The sequence below is a fragment of the Myxine glutinosa genome, chromosome 5 (genome assembly GCF_964187855.1).
Source record: "Myxine glutinosa chromosome 5, kmMyxGlut1.1, whole genome shotgun sequence".
NCBI classification, from domain to species: domain Eukaryota; kingdom Metazoa; phylum Chordata; class Myxini; order Myxiniformes; family Myxinidae; genus Myxine; species Myxine glutinosa.
The window spans coordinates 30,987,013-31,004,396 of NC_136265.1; the positions used below are offsets into that span (position 1 = coordinate 30,987,013).

Below are 17,384 nucleotides of genomic sequence, written 5' to 3' on the forward strand. Positions count from 1 at the left end.
AAATGTTCGTTTCCCATGAATCGTACACTTTTCAAAATCCAATCTCACCCCTCCCCTCCAAATCTTCCCCATCCCCCCTTCCCTCCAAAACTTCCCCATCCCCCCTCCCCTCCAAAACTTCCCCATCACCCCTCCCCTCCAAATCCTCCCCATCACCCATCCCTTTCAAATCTCCCCCCTTGCCCCTTCCCCTCCCCTCCCTCCTAAACTCCCCCCACACCCCTCCCCTCCGAGACTCTCCCTCGCTCCTCCCCTCCTAGACTCCCCTCTCACCCCTCCTCCTCAAAGCATCCTCCCTGCTTCTTCCCCCTTCCAACTTTCACCTTCATCTCTCCCAACCTTCTGCCTCGCTCTTCCCCCTCCTCAAATAACACCTCACTGTGCCTCACCCAATCTCCATCAAACCTTTTGTCCGCCCCATTCTTCCCTTTCTCCAAGCTATTCTGAAATCTCTGAAATCTCTGACACACCTTCAACAGCTCTCCCTACCTCTTCCACATCTTACCCTATCCCCCCCACCCCCCTGTTCTGTATCCGATGCTCCCCCTTCCTCTTCATTAACGGTATGGCCCTCAAACATCTGGGGCCTTCGCTCAAACTTGACTGATCTCTCCATACAGGTTGCTTCTGACAAACCAGATGTGATCTGCTTAACAGAAACTTTCCTCCTTCATGATGTCTCTGATGCCTTGGTATCTCTCCCAGGTTACTCCCTCCTCCGGTATGATAGACCTGAGCCTCGTCCTGGAGGTGGGGTTGCTATCTTTATAAAAAAACTCTTCCTCACTCGCCCTCAACTGCCCTCTCTCCACCTCACCCCCAGGAATACCTTTGGCTACGGCTTCCCCTTCGCTCCCACCTTTTGTTCATATGTGTGTTGTACCGTCCACCAAACAGTGATGACTCCATCTACATCTCGCTGTCTGATAATATGGACCAACTTCTATCTACCCATCCCAACTCTCTCTTCCTCATATGTGGTGATTTCAATTGTCACCATGCCAGTTGGCTGGGTGTGGGTACCTCTCTCACCAGCCATGGCTCTTCAGCAAAGGACTTCTGCGACTCACTGGGACTGACACAATCTGTCAATTTCCCGACCCGGATCTCAGTCAACGGAGCATCTTCTCTTCTGGACTTGGTTATGACTAACTTCCCTGAAAATGTCTGCTGCTCTTCTTCTGCTCCAATCGGCTCATCTGATCATGTGCTGGTCAAAGTGGACATCTCTCTGACCATTCTCAGAGAGCCTCCTCAGCGTCGACGAGTCTGGCATTTCACTCAGGCCAACTGGCACGGTCTTCAAGCAGCCATCAATCATCTGGACTGGTCTCCCATCTCTACCGCCTCTGACATCAACTCATCCTGGGAATTCTTTCAAAGTAAATTGCTCTCTCTCATGCACAGATTTATCCCATCTCGTCTTCAGTTGTCATACCCTTCCTCCCGTCCATGGCACACGGAACCTTGTGGTGAGGCTGTTGCCCTGAAACAACTTGCTTTCGTCTCCTGGAAAGCAAATCCAACGGAAGGAAATCTCATTTCCTTTCACAAAGCCCAAAACAAGTGTGTGTCCACCCTCAGTAGAGCCAGGAAACAATATCTCTCCGTTCTCAAGACTGAACTCTCTTATCTGTCTCCCTCTTCCAAATCCTGGTGGCATCTGGTCAAATCTGTTTCTGATGTTTGTTCCCCCTCCATCCCCTCCCTCACCTCAAACGGCTTAACGGCTGACTCCGCACGTGAAAAAGCTGAATGCCTCAACTCTGTGTTTGCCTCTAAATCTTGTGTCCCAAACCCATCCCTCTCTGTACCCACCGTACCCAGTCGTACCCAGCTGCTCCTGGACTCTGTGTCCTTTCCTCCTGACAAGGTGGAAAAGTTTCTTTCAACCCTCGACTCTGATTCTGCAACTGGTCCTGACGGCATCAGCCCACGGGTCCTAAAATCATGTTCTTCCGCTCTTTCACTCCCTCTTTCTGTTCTCTTCACCCTCTCTTTTGCTCAAGGTCATCTGCCACCTGCTTGGAAATCAGCCAACATCACCGCTTTGCACAAAAAAGGTGCAAAAACAGATCCTTGCAACTACAGACCAATCAGCCTTGTCCCAAGTATCAGCAAAGTCATGGAATCCATCATTGCTTCAGATATGAAATCTTTCCTCTTCTCCAATGGCTTGATCTCTGATCATCAATTTGGTTTCAGACCTGGTCACTCTACCCTGGACATGCTCCTTCTGCTTTCTCAACAATGGATGGAGGTCCTCAACACCAAACAGGAAATTAGAGCTGTCTCCCTTGACATTTCACGTGCCTTCGATACGGTCTGGCACCCTGCTCTGCTCACCAAACTCTCCTCCTTTGGTATCCATGGAAATCTCCACACATGGCTGGTGGACTTCCTCTCTGGTCGTAGTCAACGTGTGGCCCTGAATGGGTTTGTCTCATCTCCTCTTCCTGTTCAGGCTGGAGTTCCCCAAGGTAGTGTTCTGGGCCCTGTGCTTTTTCTGGTCTTCATCAATGATCTCTCTGACTCTCTTGAAAATCCTCTCTATCTCTTTGCTGACGACTCTACTTTCTGTCGCTCCATTCCTCATCCCTCAGATCGGCAGTCTGCAGCCTCCTCACTCTCTGCAGACCTGGACAAAATCACAGACTGGGCAAACAAATGGAACATGTCTTTCAATCCTGATAAATCTCACACTCTTATGATGTCTCTCCGAAAAGACCGACTGGACAACCCTCCCATCCACTTTCTGAATAATCCTCTCCAAGAAGTTCTGTCACTCAAGCTTTTGGGTCTCACTATTTGCCATGATCTTTCCTGGGAAAACCACATTTCAAATCTGGCCTCCAAAGCCAGTCGCCGACTGGGCATCCTCCGTCGTGCGAAGTCCTTCCTTGGCACACCTGAGCTCCTCACCACATACAAGGCTTTCATCCGCAGCTCTATGGAATACTGCTCTCCCCTCTGGTCTGGTGCTCCTGCCTCACACCTAGCTCGTCTTCACGCTGTTGAAACCAAAGCGTTCAGACTCATTGGAATCTCCCGCGATGAAGCTAACTCCAAGGGCCTTTCACTCACTCACCGCAGGCAGGTTGGTGGTCTTTCCGTCTTCTACCAACTCCTCTCTGGCCTTGCCCCCCCCCCCCCAGCTCTCTCTGGGCTCTGTCCCCCAAATATTCCTACAGGTCGCACAAGATCTGCCTGCAACACTCTTCTGGTGAAACGGCCACAATCAAGACTCTCTGCTCACCTTTACTCCTTCATTCCTCTTTTCTCCCGCCTCTGGAACAAACTCCCTCACTCTCTTCAATCCCACTCCACCCTCCAGGTCTTTAAAACAGCTGTTCACCACCATCTCTTATCCTCCCCCATCCAAAACCTTGATCTTTTCTACCCCCGCTAATTTCGGTCCCCTTGTGTTTTATACCTCTCCCCCCCCCCCCCCCCCTTCCGACGCCTCCTCCCCCCAAGCCCTCTCCCTCCCACACTTCTCCCTGCTCTCAAATGTTGTGGTTGTGTGCTTCCCCTTCTCTCCCCATCTTGTCTTCCGCTCCCTCTTTTTGTATATTTTGTTTGTCTGGTTGATTTGTTTGTGAAATAAATGTTAGCTCTTTCACGAGCCTCGATTCAGTATACAAAAAAAATCAAAAAAAAAAATCTGTACGACAATGCATCAGTCCGTTATTCCATCCGTCTGTCACTCCATCAGTCCGTTAGTCCATCCATCCGTCACTCCATTAGTCCATCTGTCCGTTAGTCCATCAGTCCGTTAGGCCGTTAGTTAGTCAGTCAGTCTGTTAGTCCATCCGTCTGTCACTCCATCAGTCCGTTATTCCGTCAGTCCATATGTCCATCCGTCAGTTCGTCAGTCCATCACTCCATCAGTCTGTTAAGTCCGTCTGTCCATCACTCCATCTGTCAGTCCGTCATTCCATCCACCCGTCACTCCATCCGTCCGTCAATGCATCAGACCGTTAGTCCATCCATCCGTCACTCCATATGCCCATCCGTCAGTTCGTCAGTCCATCCATACGTTCGTTCATCAGTCCATCCGTACGTTAGTTCATCAGCCCATCCGTACATTAGTTCATCAGTCCATCCGTACGTTAGTTCATCAGTCCACCCGTACGTTAGTTCATCAGTCCATCCGTATGTCAGTTCTTCAGTCCATCCGTACGTTAGTTTGTCAGTCCATGCGTACGTTAGTTCGTCAGTCCATCCATACGTTAGTTGATCAGTCCATCCGTACGTTAGTTGATCAGTCCATCCGTGCGTTAGTTCGTCAGTCCATCCATACGTTAGTTGATCAGTCCATCCGTACGTTAGTTCGTTGATCAGTCCATCCGTACGTTAGTTCGTTAGTCCATCCGTACGTTAGTTCGTCAGTCCATCCGTCCGTTAGTTCGTCAGTCCATCCGTCCGTCATTCCATCTGTCCATACGTCCGTCATTCCATCTGTCCGTCATTCCATCTGTTCATCTGTCCGTCATTCTATCTGTCCGTCATTCCATCTGTCCATACGTCTGTCATTCCATCTGTCCGTCATTCCATCTGCACGTTAGTTCGTTATTAGTCCCCTACCGGTGTACACCGGAGGGGACTATATAGGTTTGCACTCCGTCCCTCCGTCTGTCAGTCCGTCACGCAAAGAACAGCTTTCCGGACTTTTTTTCTAAACTCTTAATGCCAATGATTTCAAACTTGGCACATGGTTTCCTCATGATAAGTTACAGTTCAAGTTCGAACCTCACGACGTTTCGATCATTTGTGACAAAGTTATGGCACTTTGAACTTTGGGAATTCTGATGATCCTTAACTCAGTGCCATTTTAAGTTTTAATTTCCTTTTAAAAAGATTTTCTCTGCAATAATTGGACCGATTGAGATCAAATTTTCACCGTAGGGGGGACTCGGTCTGTAGAATATTTAATGGTAATTATGACGTCACAGGTCACGTGGTTCGGCCGCCATATTGTTTTTCGTGAAAACACGAAAACCCCTTTTTCTCTGCAACGGCTGAACAGATCGAGGCCAAACTTTGCAGGCAGAATCGCATACCCATGACGAACAAAAAAGTCAGCTAGCATGACGTCATGCATCACATGGTTTCAGAGTTATGACGTTTTTAAGCATGAACCTTTAAAACAGAGCTCCTCCCTCATTTTTGATCCAATCGAGGGGAAACTTCACAGATATGTTCAGCATGTCAGTCTACTAAAATGTCCTTTTGGAATTTGCGATAGGGCACGTGGTTTGGCAGATATCGTTTATTAAACGAAAAAAAAAAAAAAGGATATCTCTTGAATCGCGAGTACCTCAGACCGTGAGTTGGTAATTCTATAATTCACACAGTGCAATACGTGGAGGCTGCTCCACGGAGCGACCTTGCGGGCTTATCAACGAGGAGAGGTGTGACACATGTGTCTCAGCATACCTCAGATCAAGTATGAAAACCAGCATCAACTGTGCATAAATTTGCATATTCGATCATTTTTGACAAAGTTATGGCACTTTGAACTTTGGTAGGGAACATGTATTGCAGCGCAATACTTAGAATGCTTGTTCCATCCGGACATTAGTTCGTCATTCCATCTGTACGCTAGTTCGTCATTCCATCCGTACGTTAGTTCGTCAGTCCATCCGTACGTTAGTTCGTCAGTCCATCCGTACGTTAGTTCGTCAGTCCATCCGTACGTTAGTTTGTCAGTCCATCCGTACGTTAGTTCGTCAGTCCATCCGTACGTTAGTTCGTCAGTCCATCCGTACGTTAGTTCGTCAGTCCATCCGTACGTTAGTTCGTCAGTCCATCCGTACGTTAGTTTGTCAGTCCATCCGTACGTCAGTTCGTCAGTCCATCCGTCCGTCATTCCATCTGTCCATCCGTCCGTCATTCCATCTGTCCATCATTCCATGTGTCCATCCGTCCGTCATTCCATCTGTCCATCATTCCATCTGTCCATCCGTCCGTCATTCCATCTGTCCATCCGTCCGTCATTCCATCTGTCCATCCGTCCGTCATTCCATCTGTCCATCATTCCATCTGTCCATCATTCCATGTGTCCATCCGTCCGTCATTCGATCTGTCCGTAAGTCCATTAGTCCATCAGTTCGTCAGTCTGTCCATCAGTTCGTCAGTCTGTCCTTCCATCCGTCAGTCTATCGCATAATACTAATGTTATTAGAAAACAATGTTATTGCCAATGATATCCCCTCTCCCCAAGGGTTTTTTTTTCTCCTTGGACAAACGTCTTGTTAATGTATATAAATAGCTCAAAGTGGCATTTTGTGGGGCACCGCCCCACCTCAAGTAAAAATATTACAAACCACAAACTCAACAACTGGAGTTATTACAACAAACCACAAACTCAATTGGTACAAATTACCTTTTTAAACAGTCGCTCTAGCAGGGAAAATGGCCTTAAAATGCCTGTTGTTGTTGTTTGCTATTGCTGTTTGACAATAAACTGAAAGTAAGGAAACCCGACGTTCTTGAGGAATTATTTGCTTTACATGATTTTAGTGAATATTCGGATGCCCCAAAGACTTACGGACCCGAGCCAAGATCTACTGTAGTCTACATACTCCAGAGGATACAAACATGACCCTTTCTGCTGCTCCCATAGGGAGTGCATGTACTGGCAACAATAAAAACAGATTCATAACATTTTTTGTTAACATTCAATCACCATACCTTGTGACTGAAATTTTTTTAAATGAGTTTGAGAGGCTAAAAATTATGACAAAAAATATCCAACGAAACCTTTAATTTAACTGTGGTTACCTCGGCCAAAGGTGTGTGGTGGTTATGTTTTCACACCTGTCTTTGTCTGTGATCAGGATATCTTCAAAAGGTTATGGACGGATTCAGACGAAATTTGGTAGACAGTTTGTGTGTGACAAGGAAGAATTGTTTCGATTTTGTTGAAGATCCGAATCCAGATATGTACAAGAATGTTTTTTACGTTTTCAAGCGATCCTTCACCATTGAGATATTGGTCAAGTTACCCCCTCCTGTACAGTGGTCCTGTGAAGAGGTTTCATTGTTTCCCCCTCCTGTACAGTGGTCCTGTGAAGAGGTTTCATTGTGTCCCCCCTCATGTACAGTGGTCCTGTGAAGAGGTTTCATTGTTTCAGGACTGAGTGAAGGTTCTGCTAGGTTTTTCCTATTCTTTTTATGTGTAGCCCTTCACATTTAGTGGCTCGCAGCCTTGTTTAGGGCGAATTTCAATAAAGAAACGAGAGCAATGTGACTGTCGCCAATATGCCTCCGCCTAGTTGCTGCCCATGACAATGGGTAGATGCCCTCGTTCACTGTCCTAAAAAAAATTAACAAGTTTGGTTTAAATCCCTTCAGCTGTTGAAGTAACACATTTTTACCACAGGACAGGTTTCACATCGATCGGTAAAACGTTTTCGGAGAAGGCATTTAAAAAAAATATCGGCTTTCAAGCTAATATGGCTGCCAAACGACATGACATATGACATAAAAAATGTACACTCTGCATATGTATGGGCAGGGGATCACATTTGTGAAGTTTTGTTTTGATCGGAAAAGGTTTGTTTTTTCTATCCAATATGGCTGCCAAACCACATGACCTACACCATCATCATTTTTAAAGTATACGCAACAATGGGGTTAGATGACATTTGTAAAATTTCACATTGATAGGGTAACCGGTTTCAGAGATATAATTATGTAATATTTTTCTTCAATCCAATATGGCTGCCAAACCATGTGACCTATGATGCCACAAATTTAATATTTCAATACAAATGGGTCAGATATGATGTGCATGCAATTTCAGATTTTTAGGATAAGGCATTCGATTAAAACATTTATGGCTGGTTGTCAAGTGATTCTTCACCATTGAGAGATAATGATAACACTTCACTGATGATGTCATCATTATCATGCATTTCACAAATCGGATCGTCAGCCTCGGATCGTCAGCACAGCTCAGGAGGTCTCGGTCCAAGACCGTCAATCAGCACGGACTTACAGAACTGATTCAGTTGGTTAGCCTTCATAAATAAATCCCTATCGGTCCTGTGCATATGAAAATAATTCCATTATAGAAACTGTTGTTTTACACATTTGCCAAACTGGATACAATTAATAAAGATATCCTGTGCAAATATCTTTCATGTTCACGGAGCAAGCGGTGAAAAAGGAAGGAGGGAGAATGTACAAGCTCAGCTGTACTATACACCAAGAATGAGATCTTGCCGTTTATCTAGATCTACAGATAGAGAGACCCCATTTAGCCGTTTGCGGACAAAATAGTCACAAAGCAGATGACTATGTGTAATAGCTAATTAAATGACACCGACAGAAACCAAAACATCATTACAGCAGATTTGTTAGGGGCATTTATTTATTACGTACTAGTGGTACACACCCTCCTGGGTGGGTCGAGTTTGCGCATCACTTGCTGAAAAAAGTATAGTCTGGGATTCGTAAGAATACCTAGAGATGTTTGCACGGTGTGTGCATAAAAGGTTCTATATGGTCTAAAGGGTACGTTCCAATAGTAGTCATAATAGTGTCTAAGAGGTCGAAAGGGTCTAATCTCTCAAAGCATGTAAAAAGGGTCTAAAATATCTAAATGGTCATGGGTCCAAGCTGTCTAACATGTCTAAGGGGCGTAAACGGTGTTTAGGTCTTAGGGGTCTATTAAAAGGACTTTTAAAGTCATGTAAAGTCTATTAAAAGGTTCCACTTGTAATACGTGTTGTTTTGCTGTGCACAAACTAAATACACTATTTGATGAAACACACACATTTCTGCACAAGAATAGTGATTTGCAACAAAAAAAAGGTACACCAAGTTTTGGTGTCAGAAAAGCTTCTACTAAGCACGCAAACAAGACATGATGAAGGTTCCAAGTGTAATGTGTTGTTTTGCTTTGTACAAGCTAAAGTATACACTATTGGATGAAAGTTGAATAGACGGAGAGGAGGCGCCTAAGACGCCCCTTGCCTGGGGCGTCATTTGATCTAGGCTGGCGGGCTCGGAAACCGCTAACTTTAATAAAAACTAGAACAACACTTTTCGACATCACGACGTCTTCTGATATGCCTCCGCCCACATTATAACATCAGTATAATACTTGTATCAAGTTTGATTTAAATTCATTCGCTGTTCTCAAGTTATCACATTTTTACTAGACATGACCTCTGACCTTTGACTCCAAAATGTAATCAGTTAATCTTTACATCATTATACATACCTATACTAAGCTTGAATTAGATCACTTCGCTGTTCTCAAGTTATAGACCAATTACAGACTTTGATCTTTGACCTCTTGACCCCGAAATCTAATCAGTTCAGCTTCACATCATTCTACATAATTGTACCAAATTTGATCAGAATCCCATAACTGGTTCACAAGTTATCGCAGTAACAGGATTTTTACCTAAAATGACCTCTGACCTTTGTCATTTGACATCGTGACCCCAAAATCGAATCAGTTCATCTTTCCCTCATTATACATACCTGCACCAAGTTTGACTAAGATCCCTTCAGCCATTCTCAAGTTATTGCGGTAACAAAAACCTATCACGGACGGACGGACAGCGGACAGACAACCTGAAAATATAATGCCCCCGTCGACTTCGTCAACGGAGGCATAAAAAGATATTCACTTATTTCAGCTCTTTTTACTTTTTTAAATACACGGACGGTCAAGGCTCATGGAAGAGCTAGGACAGAACAGATCAGGACACAACATAACAGAGGGAACAGCAGGAGAAAGGGGAAACGTCGACAGCAGGGCGGAAGTAGAAAGTAGATGAAGACAGACAAACAAAGGATGCAGGTGACGATGAGGTGTAGAAGATAACGCAAGGGTTGAACAAGATGGATACATAAGCAAAATTTTGGCAGTGGTGGGAAATAGTTTAACGGGTGTAGAAAATATCATGGTGAACCGCTGACTTGAAGCCCATTAAGGAATAATGAGAAGAGTGTGGATGGTGGTTCAACAGGTGGAAAAAAAAGAGGAATAAATGAGGGCAGGTGAGCAGTGTTTTTGGGTTTTGGCAGTTTCACTAGGAGGGGGTTGCTGGTGGACCGTGTGCATCCTGAAGATACCTAGGGAGGAGGAGGAGGGTCAAAGCACACAGAGGGCAGAGGGTGCAAGACCAGAAATGAGATGGAAGAAGACAGAGGGACCACCGACCTATTGGTGGCGGCGGAGTGATGGGCCCACCGACCCACCTTCATCGCGACTCATGGTACACATTATGAAAATCATAGGAGTCCTTTTCTCAAATTATCGACAAAATTGTCTCTGATAACCATGTCATATTCCTAATGTCGTTCTAATGCTTATTCATGTCCACAAAGAGATGGGCTTCATTTTAATACACCACACATACGCGTAGTGGTGATGTTTAGATAGTTCTGAATTTAAAAAAAAACGTTTTTGACATTTTTAGGTTAAAAAAATAAAATAAAAGTACAAAATGGTATTTTCACCAAACAAAATCAGCAGCTGCAGCAATTAAGAAATTGGTTTTCGTAATCAGTACAAAGTTCTGATTCATAAACCATCCTCAAGCCTCTTGGCCTCAAGACACATGATTAAAAGTGCAGTAGCTCTTGGACTATGCCGGATCCCCGCATCCAAAGCCACGCTACCTTACAGCTTGAGGTCCATGAAGCGAGTAAGTGCCGTGCTAATCGGCGCCCATGTGGTCGATCTTATGAGGCTGAGTAAACCATGACCACATGATGCGAGCTTCTGACAGCACAGGGGACTGCAACCAATTTGCCTTGAACAGGATTTCCAGAACCACCAGATGAGACCATCAGAACAAACAGAATGCACCCAGGACCACATCAGGTTTGTAAATTGTATTGTTTCAATAACAACAGGGATGGGAATGCACAATATAACATGAAATAAGCAAGAAATAAACAATAACAAAGTGGATCGAATTTTTAATAAACTAACCCTAAGTTACTCATTACCGACATACGCACCCACAAACAGATCAAGCGACGGATGGCAGATCCTTAACTAACCTGTGGATGAAGGCCTCAGATGCACGATAGAAGACAGAGGAAAGTCACAAGACAACAAAGTTATTTGGCTAAATGATCTCCTATCCCCCTCAAGTCACGGTTCTCTGATGCAGGGTGACGCCATAGCCGATCGAGGTGACAAATGGAGCGCAGAGACAACTTTTGCCGCTTAAACTTGTTGAAATGACCTAGTGCAAAGTTAGGAGGGAACATTTAGGACTGGAACTGAGGATAAGGACATTAAATAAGGGCTTGCAGGGATGATGAATTTAGTTTAGGTAGTCGGTTGTAGACAGCAACTGCCCAGGGTAATACTACCGTTCAGACTTAGGAGTGTTAAAGTGGTGCCCGGAACTATCTTACACTCTCCGTGTCAGGATTGCTGGTCTTACTTTCTGCCTCACTCAAACTATAGCTACCAGGCTTGCTTTAATCTCTCTTTCTTGTAAACAAGAGACACTCGTGAAATTCAGAATTTAATATATCCTTTAAAATCAGAAAATAAAAAAGTAATGGCATGCACTCTTTGGACAGCTAGCCTTGATCTTGTGTAATCAACAGCTCAGTACTGCTCCCCTGTGTGGGCTGAGTCGCCACACCAAATGCCTCGACCCTATCCTGAACTCGTCAATGCGGATAATTAGTGGTACTCTGAAAACCACTCTCCTACAGTGGCCTGTCCAATATTATACCCCTGATATACGATGGAAGGCAAGGTCCCTGTGGGAATTTCATCACATTGAAGCCAACCTAGACCTACCAATCTACGAGGACCTAGAGAGTCGGTCAAAACTGCGACTAAAATCACACAAACCCTTCTGGATCTCTGCAGGCACATTGCGTGAAGCAGGATTTGACCCAAAGGTGGCTTGGCACAGTGGGAAAACGTGGATTTCACCAACAAGGACGTTGTGCGAGATCCCACCATTGTGCCTCCTGGCTTCAACCAAGGCAGGCAACCGTGGACCACCCTTAACAAGATCCACACCCTACATGCCAAGACTGCACACCATCTCTTCAAGTGGAAGTCCCGGGACAACTCAGCATGTGATTGCAGCCACCCAGACCAGATCATATCACACATTGTGAATTATTGCACACTGAGGAGGTTCCCAGGGGGCATTAAGGAAATCCACCTTGTGACAGATGATGCTCTGACCTGGCTCTGCAACTTGGACTTGTCCTTATAGGCTGCTGCAACAGTTATACGCAAGAAGAAGAAGAAGATTACTTTACATTTATTATAAACTCACAATATGGAAATAACTACGCCATATTTAGCATTTATCACCCCCCAAGATCACATTGAAGAATCAATCTGCATGGAAAACCAAGACTAGACAGCTCAGAGGCAAGTCTGCATAAAGCCTACTGCTTTTCCATCACAATTACATTTGTCACCTCTTATTGTCGCCCCTCTTTCTTGCTCCACTTTTCAGCCCTTCAACGTACCCAAACCCGACAGGATGTACAGGTCCCTCAAATGACAGAATCCTTGTTTGCCTTCTAAAACCAAGGCTGACTGCTCATCTCTACAAATTTCATCATCTTTCTTACCCCTGTGGAACCATCTTCTTGAGTTAGTTTAACCCCTCTTCCCACCATAGCTTCAAGCCAGCAGTTCATAGCAAACCTAATATCTTCTTTTGTCACAAATCTTTTCTACCACCATAACCCTCTTTAATTCCCTCCTTGGTTGAAGTTCCCATCTTAGTTTTGCTCTTCTCCTCCTTCCTGTTTCATGCATTGCCTTGTCCACCTGTTGCCCCCAATCATATTTAGTGCATTTTTCCCTCCATCCCATTCTTCCAACAGCCAAGATAAAATATATTTTTTAATACAAGATAAAAATCGTTTTGAATACAAGATAAATATATGTTTTAATACAAGATAAAATATATAGCTCACAGTGATGTCCAATTATCTTTTCCAATCAGCCTTATTTGTGTTCAATTGTACATTCTGGGATCATTTACCTGCTGGTCTTGAACTGCTTGGTGTCTGTCTCGTCAGGCAGCTCTTCTTTCTTCAATCTTCTGTGATGTATTTGTGCATTCAACATGAGAATGAGGTGATGATATCCCAGTGTGATCAAACTCATGTATTTTTAAGTAATACGAAGTTGTGAAAACTTTATCATAAACGGAACACTTGTTGGGATTTTCACCCATGTGAATCATTCATTGTTTCTTTCAGCAATTTGCAGATGTGAAGGTTTTGTTGCAAAAAGAGCATTCGAGTGTTTTTTTTTTCTCCCTTGTGAATCATTTCATGTCTTTCATGCCAATCATTTCTTACAATGAAAACAGTTGTGTGCCTATCCACCCTCATCAATATTTTCACATGTCTTTGAGCATTTGTGTGGCTTTTCTTCCCTGCTAATTAGATAATGTCTCTTTAGTTTCCATGAGGATACGAAGGACTTTTCAGAAACGGAACATTTGTGCGGCTTCCCTTGTTGGTTGTCATCTCCATATGTGGGTTTTAGGAAGTGGGAGGAAGTTCTCCCAGAACCAAAATCTCCATCTCATTTTTCATTAAAGGATCATTATTCATGAACCAGATTGTGAAACTTCATTCTCATAGCTTCGTTTCAAGGGCTTTTTTTTAGAATCCTCACTGAACCTTTGACAGCCTCCACTTGTAGCTCATTTGTCGTGATATTCCTCGGAATGCTTTTTAAGTGCTCTTAAAGTTCCCCCTCTGTGATTCATCTCATGTACCTTGAGGTCGCCTGGGAATGAAAATAATTTTTGACAAAACAGATCATTTGTGTGGCTTTTCCCCACTGTGAACGAAATCATGTCTCTTTAGTTCGTATGAAGATGTGAAGGATTTTTGACAAACTGAACATTTGTGTGGCTTTTCTTGCCAGTGAATCATCTCATGTATCTTGAGGTGGGATGGGAATACAAAGGATTTTTCACACACGGAACATTTGTGTGGCCTTTCTCCACTGTGAACGAAATCATGTCTTCTTAGTTCGGATGAGGTTATGAAGGATTTTTGACAAACAGAACATTTGTATGGCTTTTCTCCCTTGTGAATCATCTCATGTATCTTGAGGTAGGATGAGGATCTAAAGGATTTCTCACAAACGGAACATTTGTACGACTTTTCCCCACTGTGAATCAAAGCATGGTTCTTTAGTTTGGATGTGGATATAAAGGATTCTTGACAAACCGGACATTTGTGCGGCTTTTCTCCTTTGTGAATGAAGTAATGGTTATTTAAGCTGTATGAGGTTTTGAAGGATTTTTGACAAAGAGAACATTTGTGCGGCCTTTCTCCTTTGTGCATGAATTCATGTCTGTTCAAATTGGATAAGGATATGAAGGATTTTTGACAAAGGGAACATTTGTGCCGCTTTTCTCCCCTGTGAATCGAATCATGTCTCTTTAGCTCGGAGGAGTCGGTGAATGATTTTTCACAAACGGAACATTTGTGCGGCTTTTCCCCACTATGAATGAAATCATGTCTCTTCAGTGTAGATCTGCTTATGAAGGATTTTTGACAAAGAGAACATTTATGTGGCCTTTCCCCAGTGTGAATTAAAACATGTTTCTTTCGTTTCGAACTGGTTATGAACGATTTTTGACAAAAAGGACATTTGTGTGGCTTTTCTCCTTTGTGAATCATCTCATGTATCTTGAGATAGGATGATGATCTAAAGGATTTCTCACAAACAGAACATTTGTGCGGCTTTTCTCCACTGTGAATCAAATCATGTCTCTTTAAGTCGGATGAGGATATGTAGGATTTCTCACAAACGGAACATTTGTGCGGCTTTTCTCCACTATGAATCAAATCATGTCTCTTTAGTTCAGATGAGGATATGAAGGATTTTTGACAAACAGAACATTTGTGCCGCTTTTCTCCTTTGTGAATGAAATAATGTTTATTTAGGTCGTATGAGGCTTTGAAGGATTTTTGACAAAGAGAACATTTGTGTGGCCTTTCAGCTTTGTGCATAAATTTATGTCTGTTTAAATTGGATGAGGTTTTGAAGGATTTTTGACAAAGAGAACATTTGTGCCGCTTTTCTCCCCTGTGGATGAGCTCGTGTCTCTTTAGTTCAGATGAGTCAGGAAATGATTTTTGACAAAGAGAACATTTGTATGGCTTTTCCCCAGTGTGAATAAAAACATGTTTCTTTAGCTTTGATCTGCATACGAAGGATTTTTGACAAACAGAACATTTATGGGGCTTTTCTCCCCTGTGAAGCTTCTCATGCATCTTGAGGTCGGATGAAGATCTAAAGGATTTCTCACAAAAGGAGCATTTGTGCGGCTTTTCTCCACTGTGAATCAAATCATGTCTCTTTAGTTTGGATGTGGATATAAAGGATTCTTGACAAACAGAACATTTGTGCGGCTTTTTCCCACTGTGTTTCTTCTCGCGCTTCTTGAGATGGGATGGGAATACAAAGGATTTTTGACAAATTGAACATTCATGTGGCTTTTCTGTCACGTGAATCATTTCATGTGTGCTTAATGCAAATGATGTCGTAAAAGCTTTACTACAAACGGTACACTTGTGTGGATTTTCACAAGTATGAATCATCTCATGTTTGCTTTGCAGAGTAGAAGTTCGAACTGCTCTTTTGCAGAAAGAACACCTGCGTGGTTTATTTCCCATGTGAATCATCTCATGTACCTTTAGAAAAGAAGAAGTTGTGAAGCATTTTTCACAAAGAGAACATTTGTGCAACTTTTCGTCAATTTGAGTGGTCTCAGGCATCTTTAAGGTAGATGCAGAACTTGTGAAAGCTTTTTCAAAAATAGCACCTTGTTGTACATTCTCACCAATGTGATTCATTTCACATTTCTTCACAGCAAATGAGGTTCTCCTTCTCTTAGCCGTGTTTCTTTTGAACATGTTGTTGCGCAAAAACGACTGAGCCGGACTTGAATTCAAGTTTACAGGATACTCCACAGATGGCTCTGCAACATAAGAAGGGGGCATAAGATTTTTTTAAACAAGACAAAAACACCTTTATGTTTTTGAAAATTGTCCTAACTCTTTACTGTTCTTTGCAGTACAATTTCAGTATATTTATCTCATGGGGAAAAAAACTAGAATGCATTACCTTAATTATGTATGCATATAACTGATTAACGCTACTCTGACAGCATCATAGAAATGTTGGTGCTGGGGCAAATGGCAATTTAAAAGGACCTCCCACTCGGGCCCTAAAATCTTCATATCATCCCAAAATGGGCATTTCCATACTACTGAGCAGGGAGGGAGGAGGAGGGAGGGGATAAAAGAAAGCAAGATGAAAACCCATTATATTCCACCTTATATTACTGATTAAAAACCAAACAAAGGAGTGGAGAAAAATCACTGTCATGGTATATAAAAGGAAAACACAATGAATGTAAAAAGTATGAAACAAATCTTATTGAATAAATAATAGAATCAAAAGTACATAATACAAATAAACATAGATTTAAATGCTTTTGAATTCAAATACTTTCACAAAGTTAATAGCCTTGAATGGACAGAATTTTTTGATGGGATGTCACTACATCTTCATCGTGAGATTCCAATAATATTAAATGCCTTTGTTTCCACAGCGGCAACCAGAGCAAGATGTAAGGCAGGGGAGCCAGACCAGAGGGGAGAGCAGTACTCGATCAAGCTGCAGATGAAGACCTTGTAAGTGGATAAGAGTTCAGGTGTGCCAAGGAAGGACTTCGTACAACGGAGGATGCCGATGAGACCCAGGAGTTTGAATGACTGAACCTCCTCAAGAGGGTTGTTCAGAAAGTAGATCGGAGGGTTTGCCAGACGGTCCTTTCGGAGAGAAATCGTGAAAGTGTGAGATTTGTCAGGATTGAAAGACATATTCCAAGCGTTTGACCATCTTGAGGTTTTTTCAAGGTCTGACGAGAGGGAAGAGGCTACAGCCTGCCTGTCTGAAGGATGAGGGATGTCATGGCAGAGGGGGGAGGAGGTCATCAGTAAATAGATAAAGAGGATTTTCCAGAGTCAGAGATCATTGATGAAGACCAGGAAAATGACTGGGCCCAGAACACTGCCTTGGGGACACTCCAGTCTTGACAGGGAGAGGAGATGAAAGGATTCCATTGAGTGCCACACGTTGACTATGAGAGCAGTAGTCAGTAAGCCATGTATGGAATTGGACTTGGGTGCCATAGGCAGACAGCTTGGAAAGTAAGGCAAGATGCCAAACTGTATCAAAAGCATGAGACATGTCCAGAGAGACGGCTCTGAACTCATGTCTGACATTGAGGGCCTCCATCCATTGTTGGGTGAGTAGAAGCAGCATGTCCAAGGTAGAGTGACCTGGACTGAAACGAAATTGGTGATCTGAGATGAGGTTG

The 17,384-nt window shown here is 43.4% G+C and overlaps 1 protein-coding gene across 4 annotated transcripts in view; it reads right to left on the minus strand.

Annotated features, from left to right (window-relative positions):
- Positions 1-10,848: 10,848 nt before the first annotated feature.
- The window catches only part of LOC137427751 (uncharacterized), a 40,782-nt gene continuing 34,246 nt past the window's right edge, over positions 10,849-17,384 (minus strand). Inside the window, exons 7-9 of one of the 4 annotated variants that reach the window (XR_013623448.1) lie at positions 15,840-15,977; positions 13,011-13,070; positions 10,849-12,228 (exon numbers count right to left, since the gene is read on the minus strand). Coding sequence is in view for 2 of the 4 variants with exons in the window: in XM_068117460.2 (XP_067973561.2) it covers positions 13,801-15,977 (2,177 nt within the window). In the remaining 2 variants the exon portion in view is untranslated. Of the gene's footprint in view, positions 15,978-17,384 lie in introns of all 4 variants that reach the window. The other 3 variants (XR_010984566.2, XM_078777805.1, XM_068117460.2) reach the window with 3 other exon arrangements.